We start from the raw sequence: 26,768 nt of genomic DNA, 5'->3' as shown, positions 1-26,768 counted from the left end.
AAATCATATTTCTTCATGGACCCGGCAGCCACTGTCAGACACTGGATGCATGAAGCCTTCCCGAAGGTGTGGGAGGAACCGAGGGCAACATCCAGGATGTCCCAGCCCTCCCACTTTGAAGCATACTATATGGCAGCCCAACTCCAGAGGCTCTACAGATTGTTCACGGGACAGGGCCTAGAGGAAACTGGAACTCCTCTTCCGCTGTTCCGCTACGATATATAACCTCACTTTCCTGGTTTTGTTTTTTCCTGGGGGTCTTCCCCCCATTTGGTCGATGTGGCCTTCAACTCCCTGACACGGCTCTGTACCCTTACAAAATCTCAAACCCTATACGCCCTCAACATTCCACTTCTTGGCCTCCCACACCAACAAACACACTTAGACAATTGACATCTGATGCGCTGGACAGAAGTAGGAATAAACACAGTTGAAGAATTATTTGAAAAGAGCCAACTACCATCTTTCCAAGACCTTACCCTAAACTATTCACTTGCCGAAGGCCAATTCTTAATGTACGCCCACCTCCGACTCACACTCATATGTGCAATTGATGCTAAAGAGCCAACTACACACCAACCGACTCACACCCTATACATAGGCATTACTAGACACTGTGTTAGTTGACTCTATAGATTACAAAACTCCAGCTCACAACCCCCTCTGCAATGTTTCGAGAGACATGGGCAACTGGATTCCAACATAGGTTAAAAATTAAAGAAGGGACCACCACCCTTGAATACCCACGCACCATCTTGCGCAATGCAAAGTTTCAATTGATCCATGTCTATGTGCTCCACTGAGCATACCACTCCCCAGCGTGGCTCAATCACACTTTTCCTGGGATGCACCACTCCCCGGCAGACCTATACCACATGCTCTGGGTCTTCCAAAACAGCTTTCTGGACTCAGGTATTCCAGACTCTGACATTGCAGTGTTGTACTCATTGCACCTTCCTGGGAACATTGGACCCTGGGGATCTTCCAACGCTCTCCAAAACGTAAGACATTTTCACCTAGCATTTCTGTTGACACAAAGGGCGAATGACAATCCACTGGGTATCCACGGCGACGCCAGCCATAACAGCCTGGGTTTCAGAACTGCTGAGATGAGCACTGGCTGAAAGCAAGGCACCCCACAGGGAGGAGAGCAGGGATCTGCAGAAACATCAGATAGCAGAGCCCTGGTTTGATTTCTGGCAGCTGCTGTCATCGACTCCCAGATATGATACACTGCCCCCTTAAGAAAGTTACTTGGCGAATGCCCCGCTCACCCTTCCGTATGCACATCGTACTGGCTGGGACTCTGCCTGACCAGGCACGATATACATTTACTCTGCAGCCTACCCCTGGCCGTCCCTCCCTTCTTCAGGCCCGTCCCCTGGGGCCTTGCTCTCCCGCTGTAGTGCCCCGCCCCCCGGCACCACTAATAAAATCCATTCACTCCGAAATGACACACAATAGCTATCTCCACATCTAACCCCCCGTTCCCAGCGCATGTTCACAGCAAGCCAACCTGTTATGGTCATCGTCAGGAAGTAGAAATCCCATTGACTTCTAGTTCACAAATGGCAAATGTGCCAATAGACATCTTGCGCTCACTGAAGACGATGATGAAGGACTTCAATGGTAGACTGCTCCAGCACAACCACACACACTCCAAAGGCAACACCATCAGATTTGAATCCACGACCAATTACAACATCGCAGGCTCAGCACATATCCCGCCTGAGGACACTACCATCAGAAGAGCTTGTTACTCCGCCTCAAATTCTCATCATGGATACCAACCATGACCTCATCATACGTCAATGCCCAGGATGAAAATGACTGGCACTCAGATTGTTACACTAGTAAGTTTCTATGACATTATAGACTGTGAGTGGGCGGACTGTGTCCCTCAGTGCAGCGAAGTCTATAACCAGCCCCAAGAGAGACTTTGTCACATGATGCATTTAGCCACCTTTCTGGTGGATAGGGTGGCTCATATGTTTAATTTGCCAATGGCCACTGTTGGAAACAAGTATTTTTTGGCCGACTTTAAAGAAAAAAACAAAAGTGTAACCCGGACAATGCCAGTCCTGGATTACATGTGAGAAAATGGCCTTTCCTGTAGGCTAAACCCTGAAACTGGATGCATACTGATTGCTAGGCTGGGGAAGAAATGCAAGCTTCAGTATGCCTTCCGAACCAGGTCAGAACTGACTCTAATTTCTGCAGCCTAATGGAAGAGAGTGTATAATTCACAGTTTTAGTCTGACAAGAAACTGAGGTGTTGGACCTACAACTGCCATTTATTGAAACTAATAATAATGTCTTCTCGGAAATCTTATTGCCTTGGCCATACACATTTAAGGCTTTATCCCTTTCAATGAGGTTAAGACTGATACCTTAATGGGCACCTTTCAAAGTTCTGTTCTTGTCCACTGGTAAATAGGCAAGTGGCCAGACTGGTGCAAATCTAAATATCAAATTACAGAATCAGGTATTCAGCTTCAACCAGCAAGGTTGGGTCCGAGAGCCCATTCCACCAGGGTTACAGTTGCTACCACTTCGTAGTCATGCAGAGGGCCAAACCCTTGAGGTCTACCAGGCTGGAATGTGAGCATCAATGCATATGTTCACCAAGCTCTACTGCCTTGACAGCTAGATCCAGTGGGAGGGTTTTACCCGCTCAGTCCTACAAGGCCTTTTGGTCTGAGTCCACTCCACAGACTACAGAGGGAGGTCCTGCTTTGGTGTGTATTCTAAAATGAGGATACGGTTAGAAGTAACCATTAGAAGAACAAGTTATTTTCATTTGGTAATCTCTTTCTGGTGGCAGCAGATTCCTCACTGCTCTCCTACCTCCACCTTCTATAGAGTGGCCTCCTTTTACATCTAAAAAGTTCCCAAGTTAAGAGTTTGCATTCTGGTCCTATCCTATCAATTTTTTATGCTCTGCGTCTCCGGGTGCGGAAAGAGACGAGCAAGACACTGACTTCAGCGTGCACGGTTGACGCTTATATTTATCTTCGCGCAATCGCATCTGAGAAAGACTTCTAGCCTCAGATTCCTTACCTTAGAATTATCCCTAGGCCTCAGACTGAATCTGCTCATTTTTAAATAGTACCCCTGCGGGCCGGTAGGTGGCGTTGTTCTGCTCTGTGTCTGTCGTCTAGTCTGCCGGATCAGGGGTATTCTAAGGTGACGAATCTGCAGTTTGATTATCCACCAGGAAGAACATTAACAAAGGTAAGTAACTCGTTCTTCTGGTTATTATAAAAAGGCTAGTTCTTGTGATTAATGATGTAAATGAAATAATTAATGCGCACCTCTGTTGCATAGTCACTAAAATCTGCTACCTATTATTCATATTGATATGTGAGCAATTGGTGCACTAACAACCCATAATAATGCAAACATTATATGATAAATGTGTACAATTGACACTAAATGAAAAGCATTTATAAATGAGAACTGTGCAGTCAAGGACATAAATAAATGCAGCAGGGAAACATAAGCAGAAAACGCGAAGCATGCAACAACATTTTGACTGTAAATATCTAAAAGTACGAGTGTGTGCTCATTTTAGTATATTCCCCATATACTATTGGTGAAGGACACCAATAAGTTTGCTCTAGAAGATTTTTCTTGAAAATTCAATGTTGTCCCTGTAAATGGGAACTGTATGTATGTTGTGTGTTCAGTGATAAAAAGTGGTATTCTCTTCCTACATATTCTAACACTGAATCAAGATTTATAGTAACACAAATTATGTTTTGCTGGGCAGGGAGTAGCAACGAGGACACTCTGGCCAAGAGAATCTGGTTTTGCCAAATGCTAATACACCTAGCTTGACTCCTCCTTACCTGTGCGGCCATTCCATATCCAGGTTGATAGTCTCTTGCTTCACAGGGCCCAAAGACCTCTTACAGGTTGGTCGAATATCCATCTACTGATCCAAAGCTGCAGCTGAGGCTACCCTTTTTTCGGAATGATTGCACACTAGGAGATCATTCCAGGTGGGGGTGGCCACAAGGAGATTATTCCAGGTGGGGTGGCTACTAGGAGATTACTCCAGGTGGAGGTGGCCACTAGGAGATCATTCCAGGTGGAGGTGGCCACAAGGAGATCATTCCAGCTGGGGGTGGCCACAAGGAGATCAGTTCAGGTGGGGGTGGCCACTAGGAGGTCATTCCAGGTTGGGGGGGGGGGGCGAGGAAAGATGAATGGAGAAGAACGTAGACGCAAGTGGTGTCTTTGCATCTGTAAAAAATTAAGGCAAAAAAAAGCACATATGAACTAATATAAAGGTGACATTTCAATCTCTCCTGAATACTGTTAACAAAGAAAACTGAACATAGTAGTTTATGTTCATAGAGTGTGAAGAGGCAGACTCTTTTTTACTTGTATGACCTTTAAGCGTGGCATGCTAACTGTCAAACCTATCTTCATGTGGTCTCTAAAACCCTATCCTCTGAAACGGTTTGCCAATGCATTAACAGTAATGCACTACAGTGATGCAGTGCACTCTCTAGTCCTCACTCTTTCCTATTCTCTGCCTGTCTGTGTCCCTGCTGCCTTTTTGCAGTACTTGAAACTAGTTTTACAGCTGTTTAAACCTCGTACATGTGTGTATGCATCAATGTACCGCACCCTACCCATCTGCTTTCGTGTGCCCTTGTAAGGTGCTTTAATTTCTGATAGATACATCTGCCAGTGGATTCCTCACCTTGTGAATATCCCCCTGCGTCAGCAACGTTCGGAAAACTCTTTTGTAGCACGCCGGCATCGCGAGCGACTCCGGCTGACGTCACCGACTCCTTAATAGGCCTACGTCGGCGTGATGACATCAGTTCCCTTTTTTCCGCGTCATCGACGTGAATGGTTTTTTGGGATCTCTTGTGTTGCGGATAGTAACTTTCTTGCTATTTGTGTGTTATTGTATCTTTCTCGAGCCACTGTCTTTCGCCGAAGATGTCGTCGAAGAAGACAGGGTTTAAGCAGTGCGGTTCGTGTGCCAGGATGATGTCCATAACCGATCCGCATGATGATTGCTTGTGGTGTCTGGGCTCGGACCACGATGTCGGAGGCTGTCGATCCTTTTCCAAAATTAACCCGAAGGCTCTGCGTGAACGAGAGGCTAAACTACTTCTGGCCAAGGTAAAAGGAAAGGATGCCAAGAGGTCTTCGAGGTCAAGATCCAGACGCTCGAGGTCAAAGCCGAAGTCGAAATCGAGGTCGAGATCCCGATCGGAGTCGGCGTCGAAGTCAGCTTCGGGTCATGCTTCGGGATCCTCGAAGAAAAAACATAAGAGGAAGAAGCATAGCTCGAGGCATCATTCCGGCAGGGAGTCGGATTCGAAGAAGAGGTCTTCATCTTGTAAGCATCATAAGGACTTCATGTCTCCATCACCATCTCGTGAGCATGAAGGTGTAGCCTCACCTTTTCAGTCCCGAGGGCCATCTCCGGATCCGAAACCGAATCCGACTCTGGATCCGTGTCAGTCTTCTGCGCATGAGGAGGATGACGTTGAAGATCCTCAGGCTCCGGCGTCTCCGGTGCATCACCCAGAAGAACAGGAGGGTCAAGAAGAAACGGTTCCGGTGCAGCCTCCTCTGGGGCAGCCAGTGGGTTCGTACCTTCCGTTTCCTGGACCCCTCGCATTTCCTTAATGCAATGTATGGCGTGTATGCCAGGGCAATGTACCCCACTGGTGCACCGGCTGGTCCCATGAGTCCATTATCTTACAACTTGGGCGTTCCTTAAGCTTACGCCCGGCGCCTTTTCTGCCGTTTTTACCGATGCCATATCCACCATGGCTTGGTTCGGCGCCACCGAGGTCATCGACTCCGCACACGGCTTCGCCGACTCCGGAGTGACCTCGGGATCGGATTCGAGATTCGACGCCTGTTCCAGCTTCCCATCCTCAGGCTCTTCCAGCTCCTCACTCGACGCCGGCCCCGACTCCGTCGGAGTCATTACCGGATCCGATGACTTCGGTTTGGTTGGAGTGGTCGAGGCATAGAGCACAGTGTCTCATGGAAGAGAAGGAGTATGAGGATCCAGAAGTAGAGGAAGGAGAACTTCAGGATCAGGAAGATTATTTTGAGGATCTGCATAGTGCAAGTGGTTTGGAATTTTCACCAGAGTGGGGGTTGCCTGCAGTTTTTGATGCACCCTCTAAGGATGTGGCTCCATACCATGTTGTGATTAAAAAGGCTGCAGAACCGCGGAACTTGACTTTGCCTTCTGTAGAGTTTACATCTAACATCCTTACTGAGGTTCTACATTCACCTTCTTCTGTTGTTGAGCCGACTCTCCCGTTCACTGAGGCTCTTACTGAACCAATAATGGAAGTCTGGAAAAAGCCTCTGACTGCTCCTGCGGTGTCTAGAACTGTGGCGAGATGCTATAGGGTGGCACCTGGTGACCCTGAGTTCTTAACTTCCCATCCTTCACCAGAAAGTCTGGTTGTTCAGGCGGCTTGTTCAAAGAGGTCAGCTGGTGTTTTTCCCCAGGTTCCAGGTGATAAGGACTCGAAAAAATTGGATCAGAATGCCCAAAAATTATTCTCGTCAAAGTAGCATGGGCTTGAAATCGACAAATGCTACTTGTCTGCTGGGCAGATATGTACATGCTTTGATGGACACGGTTAAGCAGTTATCATCTAATCTTCCGGAGGAGGATAGGAAGAATCCCAATGAGGTTGTGTCTGACACGCAGGCTGCAGCTCGCCAGGTGATTCTGAGTGGCATGGACACGGCGGACTCTGTGGCTAGAATAATGGGATCTTCAGTCCCCACTAGAAGGGCCGCTTGGTTAAAATCGTCTGAATTTTCATCTGATGTCCAGGCTGCTCTGATGGATTTGCCTTTTGATGGTACTGGCCTTTTTGGGAAGAAGGCTGATGCTGCCCTAGAAAGGTTTAAAGATAGCAGGGTGACTGCAAGGTCTTTGGGCTTACAGGCTAGAGGCTCTTCCACCAGGAAATTCAGGGGTTTTGGAAGGTCTACTTTTCGTGCCTATAGGCAGAACCACCAACAGCAGCAGCAACAGCAGAATCCTTTGTACAAGTCCTACAGAGGTAAACAAAGGGGTTGTGCCCGAGGTCGTCAAGCCTCCTCTTCCTCAACTTCCTCCTCTAATACCCACCCCCCACCTACATCAGCAAAGCAGCCCTAGATCCACCATTCTGGATCATGCGGGTCCTGTAGGGGGTCGGCTTACCTATTTTCTACGAGATTGGGAATCGGTTACATCAGATCTTTGGGTTCTCAATCTCATAGAGAATGGGTATGCTCTTCCCTTTCGGGAATTTCCCCCCAATTACCCTCTTTGCCAAGGTTATTGTTCGGAGGACCACCTGCTCCTCTTGCAGGAAGAAGTCCTGGCTCTTTTCAGAAAGGGTGCGATAGAGGTGGTTCCGGAGCAGGAGAGGGGTCAGGGATGCTACTCCGGGTGCCGCTCACTGACCTGCTTTCTGTGTCCAACTGAGGAACTGCTTTTTTATCCATCTCCCAACCCGCATTCCCTGAGGCGGAGGTCGGCTGGTGGGAGCGTGACTGCAATCGGCAGTTCTTCATCTCGCTCTCAGCGCGACCCGCCCAGGTTGCAGTGCGTTGCTTGTGCCCTGGAAAAGCCTACCGGGGGACTGCGAGGCCCAGGAACCACCGCTCCTTGCAGCCGGCGCCTCTTCCCCCGGCGGCCACGCCCACTGAACTGAACGCTCTTTAAAAACCTTTCGCGCCACCCGCTGCGCGGGTGCCGCTCACTGACCTGCTTTCTGTGTCCAACTGAGGAACAGCTTTTTTATCCATCTCCCAACCCGCATTCCCTGAGGCGGAGGTCGGCTGGTGGGAGCGTGACTGCAATCGGCAGTTCTTCATCTCGCTCTCAGCGCGACCCGCCCAGGTTGCAGTGCGTTGCTTGTGCCCTGGAAAAGCCTACCGGGGGACTGCGAGGCCCAGGAACCACCGCTCCTTGCAGCCGGCGCCTCTTCCCCCGGCGGCCACGCCCACTGAACTGAACGCTCTTTAAAAACCTTTCGCGCCACCCGCTGCGCGGGTGCCGCTCACTGACCTGCTTTCTGTGTCCAACTGAGGAACTGCTTTTTTATCCATCTCCCAACCCGCATTCCCTGAGGCGGAGGTCGGCTGGTGGGAGCGTGACTGCAATCGGCAGTTCTTCATCTCGCTCTCAGCGCGACCCGCCCAGGTTGCAGTGCGTTGCTTGTGCCCTGGAAAAGCCTACCGGGGGACTGCGAGGCCCAGGAACCACCGCTCCTTGCAGCCGGCGCCTCTTCCCCCGGCGGCCACGCCCACTGAACTGAACGCTCTTTAAAAACCTTTCGCGCCACCCGCTGCGCGGGTGCCGCTCACTGACCTGCTTTCTGTGTCCAACTGAGGAACTGCTTTTTTATCCATCTCCCAACCCGCATTCCCTGAGGCGGAGGTCGGCTGGTGGGAGCGTGACTGCAATCGGCAGTTCTTCATCTCGCTCTCAGCGCGACCCGCCCAGGTTGCAGTGCGTTGCTTGTGTCCTGGAAAAGCCTACCGGGGGACTGCGAGGCCCAGGAACCACCGCTCCTTGCAGCCGGCGCCTCTTCCCCCGGCGGCCACGCCCACTGAACTGAACGCTCTTTAAAAACCTTTCGCGCCACCCGCTGCGCGGGTGCCGCTCACTGACCTGCTTTCTGTGTCCAACTGAGGAACTGCTTTTTTATCCATCTCCCAACCCGCATTCCCTGAGGCGGAGGTCGGCTGGTGGGAGCGTGACTGCAATCGGCAGTTCTTCATCTCGCTCTCAGCGCGACCCGCCCAGGTTGCAGTGCGTTGCTTGTGCCCTGGAAAAGCCTACCGGGGGACTGCGAGGCCCAGGAACCACCGCTCCTTGCAGCCGGCGCCTCTTCCCCCGGCGGCCACGCCCCCCTTCCTCCCTCTATTTTTACGCAGCCTCTAACGCGCCGCGGGTCGCGCCGCGGGTCGCAGCCCGGGGCGAAGACCCGGGCGAAGACCCGGGCGAAGACCCGGGCAAAGACCGGGCCGTTTTAGGCCGTTAGAGGCTGGTAGAGACTGGACTGGGCCACCCCCCTGATATTTATATTTTAATTTGACTCTTTCCCATTGTACTATTTTACGCATCCCCTGTGATCCATAACTCAATAGTAATAGTAATGGTCCTCACGAGAGGGAACAAAACCAAAGCCCCCACTGCAGCGGGCAAAATGCTCGGCCCCATGGACGATTTTCTAGCGAAGGCCAACACGCTCATCGATGAAAGTATATCAATAATCGAAGAAAGGGTCTCCCTAGATCTGGCATTCGCAAAAAGATCCTCATTAGGTACCTTGGCGGAAGCTAGATCTCCAACATTAGTAGCTTCAAATGCTGAGTTGGTGCCGATTAGGGAGAGACGCAGCCTACCAAATACAGTAGATCTGTCAGTCTCTCAAATAGCGGATTCTCAACTTAGCTATGACCTAGAGAAAACCCCAGAACTGTTTCCAACAACATCTGTGCAAATTTCCTCACTAGAAAAAAGAATTGAAAGGGGCAGGAGGGAGGGAGCAATTAGCAAAAACAGGGCACCCGGAAATCCAAATACAACAGTAAACCCGATAATATCACCAATCATTCCAATAATTCAAGACGATAGGGTGTCACATATTGAGATCCTAGCATCAGTCCATCAGGTAGAGAAGGAACTATCTTGCCCGATAATCCTGGACCCTCAACCCACTAAACAAATTGAAGCTGACTTGAATTTGGCTGAGGCCCAGGAATTAACTCTCCCTAGCATAGCTAATGTAGTTAAACATGCTTTACTACCTTTAGAACACAGGTTAGCAGTCATAGAATCGCAAATCTCTAAACTATTAAAAAATCAACAGCAGTTCCTTCCGCCATGTCCTCAAAAACCGGCTGGTAATAACAGTAATAAACCAACCAACACTAATGTATTTAATGTTAATCCATCTATGCCCAATCCACAACAAAAGACCCTCCGAATAACCACCCCAAACCTGCCCATAAACAAAAACACCACTAATTCGACTAAAATCACAAAAACAGCGTCAGCCCAAAGTTCCACTAGTAGCCTACAACAAACAAATGCCTCGACCGCCCCAGCTGCGGCCGCGACCACTGATTTGACCCAGAAGGCACCTACCACTACAGCCAATAAAACCCCAGCGAAAAACTCGAATAAAACAGCAACGAAAACCCTACCCCCTCCACCCGTACCGCCAAAAACACCTGTGGACAGGTCCAAGAGGAATACTGCGAGGAATCCTGGTCCTCCAAGACTCCCAGCAGAGTTCCCTCCTGAGGCCTCACCCTACGTGGTGGTCATGGCTGGAGTTCCTGAATTAACAGATCTTACCTCAGAACCGGTCTGGTCCTTAAAAAATAAGGCCCAGCATTGGCTCCAGACCAACCGCCCAATTCCATCTTCTTGGCGCGGAAGAATTAGATCTGTAGCCAGGGTACCGTGGGTGGGTAATACTAGAAAAACAATTCCTGGGGACTGCATAACAATCACTTTCGAGGATCCTCGAATAGCGGACTATGTTTGTGCCTGGGAAGACATTACCCCAAATGGAGGAATCAAGATCAAGTCACTCTCCTTCTTTTATCCCTTTAGGCAAGTGGACGGATACATACAGGAGCAGGAACCTCCTTGGTCCATCCCTTTCCCTAGGCAGGACGACCAATTAAACATCCGATATCACGGTCCTCCCAATCATTATGAGCCAGATTATTCCTGGCATACAGTGAGACATCGCCATCAGGGAGGAAGGTGGGATGACAGAAGACCCTATACGCAATGGCCCCCACATAGAGAACAATCACGATGGGACCCATGGCTTAACATCCCGCTAAATAATAGGTATAGTGGCCTAGAATTGGTCGATTGACCATTATCAGAAATTTCTTCTACTAATACTCAACTATCTTCCTCGCCACAGCCTGCTATCACTTTCCAAGCTGTTGGTAATAAAGATTCCACAACCCTAGAAGCAGATTCTGGCGATGATTCCCTACATATTATGGTATCCTATTGGAACATTGCGGGCCTACGAAATAAAATCAACGATGGCTCAGCGCAGGAATTTCTAACCCCAAATCAAATAATTTGTCTCCAGGAGACATGGTCTGTAGAAGAATTACATCTACAAGGCTACAAAACCTATAACGTCCCAGCAACAACCAGTACTATGGGTAGACCAAAAGCTGGTCTCGCTACCTACATTTCAAATTCCCTACCTTTTAACAAGGTGGCCACACTCTCCCAGGACCCCAATCATCAAATCTTAGCACTAACCCTTCCCAATAAGGACACAATCATCCTGGTTAACATATATAACAATTTGTCCGATGAAAATTTCATAATTCTTCTTACCACTTTAACAGACAAATTGAAACAAATTCATCATCGGAGCCCTGCAAATAAGGCAACCAATATAATTTGGGGAGGTGATTTTAATCTCCATCCCTGCACAGCTCCTGATCTGGTGTGTTGTGGGATAGTGGACGAACTTAACGCTCCATTATCCCACTTCGCTCACACCAAACTAGGAAATATAATCAATATCGCCCTATCAGATTTGGATCTTCAGATTGCCAATCATTCAAAAGCAGACCCGAACGAATTTATTCCGACTTATGTGGGTAGAGGACACAAGACCACAGTAGATTTTATATTTCTTTCCCAAAACCTAATGACGAAGATGAAGGAATTTGAGGTCACAGTCACCCCTCTCAGCGACCATGCAGCCTTAACAATAACACTATCCGTGCCAGCTAATGCCTCCCATAAATTGGAGATGGCGATCACCCTTAAGCAGAATAGGATCCAGGTTGGTAAACACAATGGACTGACTATTAAATGGGCCAAAATCAACCCAGCAGACATAATGAAAAAATTAATAACTCGGTCCTATCCTAATATAGTGAAATGCCTGGATCTTACAACTAGCCATAAGGAAGTCCTTAGAAATTTTAACTTAATATTAGATGTCATAAAGGACCTACTTACTTCAAAACCTAAGTCAAATCGTGACAACAAACCAAAGTGGTTCAATCATAATTGCACAGTGGCCTTATCAAAGCTAAAATCTGCACTTAAAAATAACCCACGTGATGTGGTCCAGATCCAGCTCCTGAGGCGCCAATATATAGGGGAAAGAAAGATGAGAACGGCCCAACTTAAACAAAAACTATGGGACGATCTCCATCAAGGCGCAGTTTCAAAAAACAGTGACCTGTTCTGGCGTACAGTCAGATCCCCGTACCTTACAGAAAAGGATACCCCGAAAATAGAGGTCGCCATCGACGAAAATACATGGGTCTCTCACTTTGGGGAAATTTTTAAAAATACCCTACCAACAGAATCCCTATCCCCTAATGTGAACTATCCCATTCTGGTTCCCTTTGACATTCCAGACCTCATAGATGCTTTGCAGAGCAGTAAATCAGGTAAGGCACCAGGACCCGATGGGGTCCCGGTGGACCTTTTTAAAAGCAACCAAGATCTATGGGCACCTATTTTAACTAGAGTATGTATAGCAGCAGCGAGTGAGGGAATTCTAACCTCCTGGACAAAGTCAATAATGGTCCCCATTTTTAAAAAGGGGGACCGGCAAGACGTAAAATGCTACCGGCCCATTTCACTGCTGGACTCGCTCGGAAAGGTAGTGGGGAGAGTGATACTCGAGCGTCTCCAGCAGTGGACTGAGGACAGGGGCATAATTTCGGATATCCAATTTGGCTTCCGAGAAGGCTTTGGTACCCTGGAGCAGGTCCTCAACCTCACCCTAATAATGGGGAAATATACACAGGCCATCCCTACCAAAATATATATGGTCTTTGTAGACCTTTCCGCAGCTTTCGACTGTGTTTCACACACAAAGCTGTGGAAGGTCTTAGCCCAATTAGGAGTAGATCCACCCCTGTTGGATTTCCTCAGAGAGCTCTATACAGGGGCCACAGCCAGAGTTCGCTTTGGCGTTAATGGTGAGCTGACGTCCCCGTTTAGTGTAGAGCGTGGGGTCAGGCAGGGATGTGTCCTGGCCCCCTTCCTCTTCTCTCTCTACACCAATGGCTTAGAGGGGGAGATGTTGAGGGGGGCCCAGGACCTCCCACGCATAAATCACCGCCTGGTCCCCGCCCTGCTCTACGCGGACGACGCGGTTATTTTAGCACGAACCCCCAGAGAACTCCAGAAAGCAGTGAGCAGATACACGTCCTTTATGGGCAACTTAGATTTAAAGGTGAATGTGAAAAAAACGTTCGTCATGACAGTTGGCAGAGGTCGAAAACGTACATACCCTACCCTGCTGAATAACCAAAAGCTAGAACGTACCCCCCACTATCCCTACTTGGGGGTCATGATAGATGATCAACTTAGTTGGAAGCAAGCAATTAACACTAGGGCACTCTTATTTAGGAGATCAATTGCCGCATTAATATCTTTCTCCCAGAGATTAGGCAAAAGACCATCAGTAGAGCTCCTCAAGATATACAAGGCCAAATGCCAGGCAATTGCAACATATGGTGCAGGAGTCTGGGGGTATACAGACACCAGTCCCATCCAGAAGGTGGAAAACACCTTCTTAAGATTTTTGTTAGCTACCCCCAAAGGCACCTCAATTTACGCAATGCACCTAGAATTAGCCATTCCTTACCTGGAGGATCTAATTAAAATCGAACCTCTGATGCTGTGGCGCCGCATTTGGTTGTCAAATAAAAATGCCTTGTCACAAGCTATCATCGCAGACTCAATGAGTCTGGATAATTCTCTGAAAATAAAGTGGCTCTTATATGTCAGGAATTTTTTCAATGATTTAGGCCTTGAGAATTATTATCTTGATCCGGCTTCCATTACGGACATTTCAAAAAAAGATCTGAAACAGAAAGCACTAAGTCACCTCGAACTGTTAAGACTTGCGTCCAATTCCTCGAAAACGGCAGTGATCCATGCAAACATGATCCAAGTAGCCTTTGTCATTCACCCGTATCTTGAATTACAGTTAACAACTTACGAGAGAATGTTAATTACGAGATTTAGGCTAAACATCTTTTTTAGAATGGTCACTTTTCCGACACAAAACTGTTGGGACGCTATATTGCCGCCTTGTTCCTGCGACGGACTATCAGCGCAGTCGAACTTGCATGTGATCCTGCTTTGTAAATACCATCAAGCCCATAGAAAGATCTGGCTTTTACCGATACTCAAATCTTGGGGACTGAGACAGTGTCGACCTGCTCTTTTAAGACTACAAATGTTAGAAACAGTGAATGTCTGTTATTTTGTCAGCAGCTTTCTAAAGTGTATCGTGAAACATAGAAAAAACCTCTAAAAAAAAAAAAAAGAAAAAAAACCATGTCATATCTATCACAACCGGCACCTTGCACACTTTGAATAACTTTCTCTCTTTTAACTATGAAATGAATTTTATCTGAATTGTCTGTAACTTGTGTATTTTTATAAATGTATGTTATTCTGTGTTCTTTTATGGTTTTTTCCACTGTGAACAAGCCGAATAAAGATTTATATATATATATATACTCCCGGTATGTCCTGATTCCCAAGAAGGATGGCAGACTTCGTCCAATCCTGGACCTCAGGGTTTTGAACCTCTATCTCAAACAGGAGAGGTTCAAGATGCTCACCCTTGCGCAGGTTCTTCAAGCGCTGCTGGAAGAAGAGTGGATGGTGTCAATCGACTTGCAGGATGCGTATTTTCACATTCCGATCCTGAAGTCTCACAGAAAGTATCTCCGTTTTACGGTGGGTTCGCAACACTACCAGTTTGCGGTCCTTCTGTTTGGACTTACTACTGCGCCTCGGGTCTTCACCAAGGTGATGGCTGTGGTGGCGGCACATCTCAGAAGGTCGGGGATTCTAGTGTTCCCCTATCTAGACGACTGGCTGATCAAGGCAGAGTCGCCGGAGAAGGTGCTCCATCATTTGCAAGAGACAACTCAGTTGTTGCACAGGTTGGGTTTTTCAATAAATCTACCCAAATCTCACCTGGGGCCCTCCCAGCGCAACCTGTTCATAGGTGCAGTACTGGACACTACTGTGTGTTGTGCATTCCCTCCTCCTCAAAGGATTCGCGACATACAGGAAACGTTTCCTTTATTTCACAATGGAGCGGTCGTTCCAGTCCTGAAGGTCCTTCGTCTGCTCGGTCTGATGGCTTCTTGCATTCTGTTGGTCAACCATGCACGCTGGCACATGAGGGCACTCCAGTGGTGCCTCTCCGCAGGCAGTGGTAGCAGCACAACGGAGATCTCAGGGAGTCAGTGAGGATCTCCAGATAAACTGCGGCGGATCTGTCTTGGTGGGGCGTGGAAGGCAATCTGTCTCAAGGAAAGCCTTTCCAGCTGCCTCCATCGGTGGCCACAGTGATAACGGATGCATCCACTCTAGGGTGGGGTGCACATCTGGGGGACCAGGAGGTCAAGGGTCTTTGGTCTCCAGAGGAAAGGTTGCTTCACATCAACCTTCTGGAATTGCGGGCCATACGTTTAGCGCTCAAGGCCTTCCTTCCTTCCTTCCCTTCGCGGTCGGTCGGTCGGTTCAAGTCCTGACGGACAACACCACCGCGATGTGGTATGTCAACAAGCAGGGAGGAGTAGGGTCGCATTGTCTCTGCAGAGAGGCTCTGCGTCTCTGGTCCTGGATTCAGGACCATCAGATTTGTCTGATGGCAAATCATCTGGCCGGAGTTCTGAACATACGTGCAGACAGTCTCAGTCGGCAGTTCTCGGCCGACCGCGAGTGGAGGCTTCACCCGGTGGTGGTTCGTCATGTCTTCCAGACGTGAGGAACTCCTCAGGTGGACCTGTTTGCCACTCACGAGAATGCTCACTGCCCGTCGTTCTGCAGTCTCCAGTTTCCGATGCAATGAGCTCTGGGAGACGCGTTTCAGTTGAGTTGGGACTCGCAACTCCTTTACGCCTTTCCTCCCATACCCTTGATTCCTCGGGTTCTGAGGAAGATTCGCCAAGACCGGGCCCAAGTTATTTTGATCGCCCCGGATTGGCCAAGAAAGGTGTGGTACACAGATCTTCTCCTCCTCTCCTCGTGCTCGCCGCTCTGTCTCCCTCACAGGGCAGACCTCCTCTCCCAGTTGGAGGGGCAGGTTCTACACCCCCACCTCCAGACCTTACACCTTCATGCCTGGAGATTGAACGGGGCAACCGGAGTTCTTTTTCTCTCCCTCACGATGTGGTGGATGTCATCTTATCAGCCAGGCGTGATTCCACCAAGTCCATCTATTCTTATAGGTGGTCTAAATTTGTTGCTTGGTGTGGGGAGAAGTCCATTGACCCTTTAAGGGCTTGTTTGTCCAATATTTTACAATTTACACTTTCTTTGTCCCCGCAGGGTTTTGCAGTGGCAACTATCAAAGGTTATCTGTCGGCCTTATCGGCTTTCCTTTGTTTGCCTGACCAGCCCTCTTTGTTGAAATCTCCAATTGTTTTACGTTTCATTAAGGGCCTTACTAATAAATTTCCTCCTACACCTTTTATTGTACCTCAATGGGACTTGAACCTTGTTCTTACATTCTTGATGGGTTCTCCTTTTGAACCTTTACACTCATGTCCCTTGAGACTTTTGTCTTTCAAAACGGTCTTCCTGGTCGCAATTACCTCGGCAAGGAGGGTTAGTGAGTTTCAAGCTCTTAGCTCTAAGCCCCCGTTCTTGACCATTCATGCGGATAGAATGGTTCTCAGGACCAGGGCTGCTTTTCTGCCTAAGGTGGTAACTCCTTTCCATCTGGGGCAGTCTGTTACCCTTCCTACCTTCTATCCTCCCCCCCATCCTTCCAAGGAGGAGGAGAGGCTTCATCGCTTGGACCCTAAGAGGGGGGTGAGCTTCTACCTGGACAGAACAAGGGAGTTCAGGTTGGATGACCAGCTGTTCGTTGGATTTGCTGACTGCAGGAAAGGAAGATCTGTGCACAAGCGCACTCTTTCAAGATGGATAATATTATGCATCAAGATCTGCTACTCCCTGGCGGGTAAGGACCCTCCTGAGGGTATAAGAGCTCACTCTACTAGAGCAAAGTCTGCTATATCTGCTTTGTCTAGGGGTGTACCCGTTGAGGATATTTGCAGAGCCGCGACTTGGGCCTCCCTCCACACGTTCGCCAAGCATTACTGCTTGGATGCCGAGGTGAGGAGGGACGGCCACTTTGCGCGCTCTGTCCTCCAGGATTTTCTGGTATAGGAGAGTGGCCACCCTCCTCTGGGAGAGGGGACTGCTGTGGGACTCTATTCACAAGGTGAGGAATCCACTGGCAGATGTATCTATCAGAAGAACAAGTTACTTACCTTCGGTAACGCTTTTTCTGGTAGATACAGTATCTGCCTGTGGATTCCTCACTGACCCCACCCGCCTCCCCGTTGTCCACTCTGCTATACCTGGGTTTATGTATTTTTATGTATATTTGTATTTATATTTGTATATATATTGAGTTTTTCATACCCTTGCTTCGCACTATGTGTGCAGTTTTGAGTTGTATGTACTATGTACACTGTATGTATGTATATCTACTGTCATTGGTCCGTCCGGGTGCCTCGAAGGCACGGAAAAAAGGGCGGAACTGATGTCATCACACCGACATAGGCCTAATAAGGAGTCGGTGACGTCAGCCGGAGTCGCGCGCGAGGCCGTGCTCCTGTGACGTCGTCCACGCCGGCGTGCTACAAAAGAGTTTTCCGAGCGTTGCTGACGCAGGGGGATATTCACAAGGCGAGGAATCCACAGGCAGATACTGAATCTACCAGAAAAAGCTTGCTATACACTCAGTTTATACACATGGAACCCTTCGAGCTCTTCCAAAAATGTTTTGATTATGTGGCTTCCAGTAATTTAATACATGTCATTCATTGTTCTTTTACAGCAACCGAACGCAAATGGACTCATGAAACCCCCGTTTTTGAGGTACAAGCGTACACTTAAAATAAAATATTATGTATTAATGTGCTGCTTGAGCCGAACTAGGGAGCAATGGGAATAGAAAAAGCAGCTGAGTCCTGGGACTGACGGACTATTCAACTTGTGTACAATAGTTTGAGAGGGAGGGAGGGGCGTTTTTTAAATGTTGTAAGCCTTAGACCGCTGGGCCGTATTAAGGTTTATATGGTTTCAAGAAGAGTTGGGCCATCACTTCTTTCTGAACAGCACGAGTGAAAATGCAAGTGAGATGTGGGCTGAATGTTGTTCCATACCCTCTGTGCACAGTAGCAGAAGGCTTAACTTCTACTTTGCCCTTTGTGTACTTGTTTATGTCTAATCCATTGATATCTTGTCTTTTTGTGTTGCTTGGTCGCCTCATGTTAGGTTTTATGGCTGGTATGTTGCACACCCTTTCTTGCTCTTTGAAGATGGTGCAGCAGGTTTTGAAGATGATGTCAGCTTGAAGGGGTGGACAATGCAGATTCTTCATGTTTGAGGGCGTGCTCTTTCAGTTCTTTGTTGAGATAATTAGCAGTCTGCCCAGAATGGTGTAACAAAGGCCTCCACGATGTGTGTGTGAGAGAGGGGGGGGCGGCAAGCTCCGGGGCCCCCTCTGGCACTGGCAACTCCCTGGGCTGAGAGTCTCGGACTGGATTTGTTACGCCACTGGTGCCCCCTACTGTAGTGCAAATGAAGAGGCAGGGGGATTGATGATAAGATTGCTCCCTCCGTACATGTGCAGAGGGACTGTAGCTTAGATTGACATTCTGGAGCTGCCTTCACAGAGGCTGGGTTTAGTTTCTCCAGTGTGAACATGTGCCATTTTGCCTTGGTTGTGTAGCATGTATGGTGCTAGGGCGGTCCAGTGTCTCTGGTGAAACAGTGGGCTCTGTATCGTAGGATCTTCATTGATAGTCATAAATACTAGAATAATTCCCCACTGCATGTGTCAACCCTGACGCACTTTTCATAGATGTATTTTGTCCATCAAAATTTCGTACAGAGTGTCGTGGTCCATCTGTCCTTATGATGAGCAACACCCTGCAATAGCACATCAGGGGTTAAATGTTTTCCTGGAGATACACTGATGAGCCATAATGAATAGTTTTTAAGCCTGCATTACACCATATGATGAGCAATAAAGGTGTGAAATTGCAGGAAAAAGAAGGAAAAATGCAGTGGGTCAGAAAGATGTTCAGAATACATAGTCATCCAATCCTTGGCCTGTCTGCACAGCACACAGACCAATGGTTAAGTGTTCCAGTAGCAATTGTGATTCTGGGCAAATGTGTGAGAAGTTGCATACTTGTCAAAAATATTGACAAGGAGAATTATAAGAAATGTAGAGCTTGCATTTGTGTGTGTGCAATGTGTGTTTGGAGGTGGTGAAGTGAAGGAGACTTGAAGAAGGGCATTCAAGAGATAGTGAAAACCGGGTGCTGTAAAGGAAAAAGGCGACACATTAATGTTCTGCTAGCTATCTGTATTAACTTTGGAGTTGGCCAGTTGCTCTTGTTATTAATTGTCTCTGTGTTATAGTGTTTCTGGCAGAGAAGATCCAAGAGGTATTGACTAGCGCCAATGTAAAGAATAGTCCTATGATGTGTACATTGTTTTTTTAAATATATTTCTTAATGTAAATTAGACAAGCAAAGAAAATACAACAGCAGGAGAGACGTTCTCATTTGTTTTTTTTGCAGTTTATAAAAAAAATTGCACTGTGATGATTGTTTGTTATATTGTTCGTTCGTATATTTGTCACTAATTTGAGATTTAATTTTTATTTTTTACAGTGGAGAAAATCCTTTTGCTACAGTGAAGCTTCGACCCACAGTGACGAATGATAGATCAGCTCCAATCATCCGATGAAAAAAGTTGACCCTTAAGTTTTTTAATCTATAAATAAATAGAAAAAAAATATCCAAAGCCCCCACATAGACACATGGGATTGCATGGTCTTTGCCCTTTATGTGGGCAAGGAATTCCGAGCTGGCAAATCCCAATTACTCTTAGTATGACTTTGGAGCTATGTTATCCGTTGTATTGTTTAGTGACATACCTTCTTCCTCATTCCAATTCAGATGAAACTGGTGTACCATTCCGTATCATGGCCTGGGTGCGCGTGTAGTGGCTTGGATTTTGATTTGTAAATGGTTAATTTACACTTTTATTAATTGAACTGTTCGTACCAGTCGGTAGCATACTAAACAGCAGCCCAGTAAGTTATTACATTCCAATGTCCCAGAGTCGTTATTGCAGATTGTTTGATGTTTCCTCTAGTATGCGTTTTGGAAATAGGTGTTTTATGCAAGCCTTCCAGTTACTAATGTGTATGTATATACATAATAATGACTGCAAATGGAAACAGTGCACTGATTGCATGCATGTGTGAGCACTTTCAGGAGTACAACATTTACATCATGTAACATAGCGCATGTTCCTATTGCCCCAAATCCTGTCAGTGTCCATTAAGGAATTGGATATATTTTTTTTAAAGAAGAACCTGTATAGGATCAAAGATATATTTTTGCTTTGCTAAGTGGTATATCACATTAATATGCCAATACAGTTTAATTTGACTGATCTGCAACAGAGGATTGTTTTTCTCAAATCTTTTGCTTTGTTTTTTATTATGTTTACATGATTGTACAGTACCAGAATTTTGAGAGGGCATTTTCTCTCAGTTAATCTATACTGTCTTCAAATTGAGCTAAGCCATTAGATTTAGTTACTACTTCTGCATAATTTTACTATTTGTTTTTCTAGAAAATGTGTTGATATACTGTATAGAAAACTTAAAAATGCTGTAATTATTAGCAGTCCTATTTTTAAACTCCTTCTTTAACTATTGTAAAGCAGAATCACGGATTTATTCCACAGTTTCCGTTTTGAAATGCCATTTTGCAAATCAGGGGTCAGGCCATATGGATAAGATGCTTCATTATACCAAAAATTCAGAAATTAATGCCTTGAGTTTCATGCCTAAACTGTTACTGTGTGGCTGGTGTCATTTGTTGAAGTAAATTATGTAATATGATGAAAACAGCAATAAATATTTATACTGTTGAAAATGCACCATTATTTGCATGTTTTTTTGCGATCAGGTGGAAGAAAATTGTTTAAAACACTTTCATAGGTTAATATTTCAAAATTACAAATAAATACATATAAACCCAGAATTCTGAACTTTTCTATGGCGTTTTGGGGTTCAAGATTTGCCTGCAAATCCATTGGATAACGCCAAAACAATGTTAAATAAAGGATCAAAGATTAACCGATAGAAACGTCTATGTATTCAGCCAGTGTATTAGTAAATTAAAATCGGTGCTCTGAAAGAGTATTTCCATTTAGTGTTTTTCAGTGTAGGTTATAAAAACATGGTTTTTGGTTCCAATTATAATTTTCCTCAAAATAGCAGACTAATGAAGTGATAACATGCATACATTTCCGACTTCTGCTATTCAGGAGAATCGTATCACTATTTTAGTTGAACTTCAGAATGGAAATCACAAGATAACAATTCAGTTATTTATTGTATTAAATAGTTAGAATCATAAAACTCTTTTCTTCTGATGGATGCTTTGAACTGCGGATTCCTCACCTAGTGAATCTCCTCGACACCAGCTGGAATCTCTTACAATATCACCTGTTCACCACTGGTGGTGCCATAAACCTCTGTCCCTCCTCGGACATGATCACACAAAGCCACATAAAGGTGCCACGTGGTGCACTGATATCAGTTCCTCTGCTTCTGCACCTGAAGAGACGTATCTGGAGCTCTTCTCCAAACAATTTGTTTTTTTACACAAATCTTACAATTTTGTTTTGGCAGTGTGCAGGGATGTTGCCCACCAAAGACCGCATTCAAATCATACCACACATGTCAAAAGCAGATGTTGACAACGGACCCACATGATGCTGGGTCCAATAATGACTCCAAGTCCTGCATGAAGTGTTCCCTCATTCACCCGAAAGTCATCATTGAATGGGAGGTTAGGCTCCACATTGTGGGACTTATGAAATGGAATGATCTCATTTGAGGTGTGCTCCTTCAGGTACGTAAAAAAATTAAGCTGAAAGACAAGTCAACATACAAGTACAAAAAGTGTATCCAGAGCTCATCAATGTATAGACACTCATAATCTTGAGAGAGATAATACAGTCTGCATTCCTGGGCCATCATCGTCTCCGCAGTAAATAGACCTTGAAGGAGGCCGGCTGCAGATCTTCAAAAAGGTCTTGCGTCCTTCAGGCATGCTTTCTGGCCACCTCTGCCACATTGCTCAAAAAGTCTAACTTCCGCTTGCTGGTCCTTCCCCAGCAACAGGTGACCCCAGGTGAAGTTAGCTCTTTCTGCCGCCGGCGCTGGGGATACCTCAACTCTCTCTGCCTAGGCAGCAGTACTTCCCATAGATGGAGACATTTTTGGGATCTGATTTGAATGCCATTCAAGGCATCCAATATGTTCCACATGATGAGAATGACAACCAGGGGATAGAAAATCTGCTTGCTCCTCACTGTACAGATGCTGGACTTCATATTGACTTGTAAAACACCATTGGCTTGCTTGGCGCTCCAGAATCTACCCAGGATTCACCCTTGGGGGGCCTTTCAGAAGTCAGTGCGCAGGAGTGGTGCCTATATAAGCTCCAAAAGTCACTTCCAGAAAGGAAGGATGTCAGTGCAGAGCCTCATGGCACCACCTTCTTGCACCCAGAGGTACTTCTTAAAAGTTTCTGGATCAAGTCTTACAGCTGTGGAATATTCAAGAGGTTGGGAATCTGCAGCTTGTTCTTTAAGGTCAGGCTTACATTTATTTCTGTTCCTCAACAATTAGCTGCTTAATGCATGCTCGACTCAGTTCGCCTTGGCCCACCTACAGAAAACACTGCCTTTATTGTCCATGCTGGGGTTCTCCAGAAACATGCCTAAATCTGACTAGTGGAGATGATTCCTTTTACCGGGGACATTCTGTCCCACGGCCACCCTGGAGGCCTTCCCAATCCAATGCACAGCAGACCATTTTCCTTGCTGCCTCTGGAGCTAACACTAGTGACTGATGAATCATCTCTGAGTTGGGGAGGTCTCCTAGAAGAGGAGAAAACCAGAGTTCTTGGATCCCAGGTGGAGCAGAGTCATTTAAAGCTTTGGTAGCTTCAAGCGATCCAGTTAGTCCTAAAGGCCATTCTGGCTTCTATATTAAAGGTAGACCATTCTAAGTACGGAATCAACTGAAAGGGTGGATGTTAGGGCCATGGCCAAGATGGATGCACGAGCAGTTGTGGAATTCTGGGATCTGCCAGGGCCCACTGGAATCCTCCTGCAAATCCTGTGCATCCTTCAATTACAAAGCCCCAATATCCTTGCTGAGTCACCCAAACCCCTCCTCCCCCGCCCCCCCAATATCATCTGGCCTCTTTTGTGTCATAATTTTTCATCTTGGATTGGCACGAAATCCAGTCAGTTCGAACGACCTTACGAGCTCTGTCCGTGCCGATGGCGCACTGGAAAATGGCAGCAGTGCTTGAGAGGGAGACTAGTACTGCCCGTGGGCTTTCCCGGGGCAGAGAATGAGCAGAGACTCTGCGATGTGCCTTCAGTGCCCCGGTGGTGGGGGATCCTGCATTATGCAGGCCTGATGGCCCCCCTCTACAGGGCCCTACCTCAGCGTTACCATTCCTACCATCAACCTTCCTAGGTATACCCAGAGATGAGCAGGGCTGATGGCGGCGGCGGCGAGGGTTCACAGAGGACCGCGGCATCAGAGAGACTCCGCTCTAGATTGCCTGCATGCTTGGAAGGAGATCCCACGGGCGAGGGAGCCTGACTGCCTCCGGTGCTGGAACCTGGCGGAAGAGAATTTGGGAGTGGTCCCTCCGAGATGTGCTGTACCACTTAAGAGGGCCTTTGGAGAATAGGGTCTGCTAGGTGGTGACCTGGTTACTCCAGGACAGGTTTAGACCCCTCCTGGGGACTTGCCAGTGGGGACACACGAAGAGGGCCACCGAGAGGTAGGAGTGAGCCCCAAGATCAGCGCACCACCTACTGACTCTTTCCTTCACTGGGTGATATTGACCTGATCACCTGGACCCACAATCTGTGGGCGACAGGCACATAACCATAACCTGCACCAAAACTGCATATCTCACTACAGGTACGACTGAAAGACCGCAGTCGCTACATATTTGATGAGTCCTGGACATAGTCAACAGCCCCCACCGCCTCTCCAACGGCTGGCTACACCATAACTAGGGCTCCAGGTTTGATGGTATTTATTTTTTTAGCATTTCCGTCTGTATTTAACCATATTTATTTTTAATAATTGTATCTGTATTTATCCACATATATTTTGGGTTTTGTGACAAAATGAATCTGAAATGAGTGTATTTCCACATTTATTTGTCTGATAAATATGCACTCCTGCCTGAAAGACTGACCATTTTCAGTCATATAAAAACACTCGGATGATAAAATATGCACAACCTTGATATTAAAATGTGCATGTTTTCTTATACAAGCATATATATTGCTGTTTAAGGCTCTTTACTAAAATTATTTTATTGTTTTAACCCTCTTACTTTTAGATCAACAGAGCTATTGGCCTGATAGTCATGATTGACAGCATTTAGAATCGCTCAAAAAAATAACCCAATTTCCGTTTTTATCCACATTTTAAAATTAATACAGACAGGAAAATAAATGGTTTTCTGTCTGTATTTATCTGTAAAAATCAGTTCAAATGGAAAACAGGGAGCCCTAATCATAACTCATAAGCGCTCACTAGAACTTATAAACCTCTATGATTCCATCCCAAATTGGCTATGGCTGCATGGCAAGGTGATGAGTAGGCACGAGACCCTTCTGCTATTTTCTCAGATCCACTCGGGCTATCACAGGCCCATGAAAGACACTTGTTCCATGAACGACTGAGCCACCACTGCATGCCCTTCTCCTGGCTATCACTTGGATCGGTTGTGACTCCCACCCGGAAATAACAAGGACGAACATTGGATGTAAAACCCTGGCCTATATGGAGCTCCATTTGATGTATTTCTGGTGCTCTCCCTGACTCTTTCCAAGCAAAGCAATAGGGGGTCCTGACTATCCCGGGGTTCTGGGGAGGTTTGGCTTAAGTGAGGACCACAACACCAGAAACTGAATATCCACAGGCACAGGAATGCCCTGAGAGGAGGTGTTGTCTTTCTCACCCCTCTTGCTTACTCGGATAGCAACTGAGTACCAACCCTTCTAGCAGTGTGCTGAGCGGATGAGCGATCTAGCAAAACTGTACTTACCTGCCGACAAGAAATCTCTTGATAACAGCAACCCTACATCTATGTGTTCCTCGGAGGACCCTATCTCGGTGTTATAGCTGAGCTCTGCGATTGGGCACAGAGGGTTACAAGAGCCCACAAACACTACTACCATGGGTAAAATGACCATAAGAAAGGTTCAGGGAATAGGACCCTCCACACTGCACAAGCCCACAAACTCAGAGGCACGACCCGAAACCTATGATGACAACAGAGTAGACTCAGACAGCCCCATGCTGCAGGAATTACTTCAGGCAATCACCTCCATGAGAGAAGCCCAAGAAACGAATATTGAGACATTGGGGGCTGAATTTAAAATACTTAAAGACGCTCACAGGCGGCTCGCTGAATGAGTATCACTACTGAAATACCTCTATTAGACCTCTACCCTGAATGCTAAGTCTTTTACAAGAAATTGACTGACATCGAGGGGAAAGTCCAGATACTTGACCAAGGAATGGAAAGCGCTGGAAATCGATGTAGGGGGAATAACGTATGAGTGATAGGTATACCGGAACGAATTGAAGGCAGGGATATTGTAGCCTTTCTGGAGAAGTGGGTCAGAAGTTTTAGCTCCGGAGAACTTGTCGCCTTTCTATGCCTTTGAGAGAGCACACAGGGTGCTGTTCCACCCACCTCGTCCAGGTCTCCACCACGTCCTGTGGTGGCGAAATTGCTCTATTGCAGAGATCAAGACTGTATACCAGCACAAGCCTGGAAGACACCAGAATTGTCGGCTGACAATAGCAGGATAATGATATTCCCGGACTTTACTAGGACAGAGAGCCACCTTCCTAGCAGTAAAAACCCACCTTAGACAGATGGGAATGATATAAACAATGCTTTTGACTGCCCTGCTCAGGGTGGTCACACCCGACAGAGTACATTCTTTGTCACCCCACAGGAAGCGTGGGACTTGATAGAACAGAACCCACATGTAGAGTTCAGCCAAAGCACCTCTGGAAGATCTTCCAAATGTCAGCAGCAGCAGCATATACTTATGGAACCCCATGGAAAGACACTGTCAAAAGCGTAGATACATACAGGCTAACAGCGAGCACTGGAGGCAATTGCTTGCCTTCCTGGTGCAAAAGTAGTCGCCCCTCCGCTTGGGTAGCTGAGAGCAAAGATGATGAAGTCTTAATAACTGAACCTGATGGAAGCTCAACTGATGGCTCTGATCCTGAATTGCCGGTGGTGACGCCAGGAACCAGAGATGATTTTATATGAACTGCGCCGGAGCGATATTAAGCGCTGTCTTGCCATTTCGCTGGTGTTTCCAACTGCTCATATGTTATATACCTGTTACGTGGTCAGTGCAGGCAACTGCTTAAATGCACTGATGGGGAGGGACTCAATGAAAGTGTGCCGCCCGCCCACCTTGCATCCCCCATTTATATTTCAGTGGGCACACCCTATACAGATTTCTTTGACACTAGTTTGGATGGGTGAAGTACAATGCTTGTCCTGGGCTTGGGGAGTTGGGATGTTTAATC

The 26,768-nt window shown here is 46.9% G+C and overlaps 1 protein-coding gene across 1 annotated transcript in view; it reads left to right on the top strand.

Moving 5' to 3' along the window:
• BAIAP2L1 (BAR/IMD domain containing adaptor protein 2 like 1) overlaps nt 1-21,034 on the top strand; it is a 558,841-nt gene extending 537,807 nt beyond the window's left edge. Inside the window, exons 13-14 of the mRNA XM_078665168.1 lie at nt 17,904-17,944; nt 19,753-21,034. Coding sequence (XP_078521294.1) covers nt 17,904-17,944; nt 19,753-19,828 — 117 coding nt within the window. The 3' untranslated portion in view covers nt 19,829-21,034. The remainder of the gene's footprint in view (nt 1-17,903; nt 17,945-19,752) is intronic.
• The last annotated feature ends 5,734 nt before the right edge of the window (nt 21,035-26,768 follow it).

The sequence above is a fragment of the Lissotriton helveticus genome, chromosome 10, assembly GCF_964261635.1.
Source record: "Lissotriton helveticus chromosome 10, aLisHel1.1, whole genome shotgun sequence".
Taxonomy (NCBI): Eukaryota; Metazoa; Chordata; class Amphibia; order Caudata; family Salamandridae; genus Lissotriton; species Lissotriton helveticus.
The sequence above is the reverse complement of the archived record's forward strand: the minus strand, read 5'-3'. Positions and strand labels throughout refer to the sequence as shown.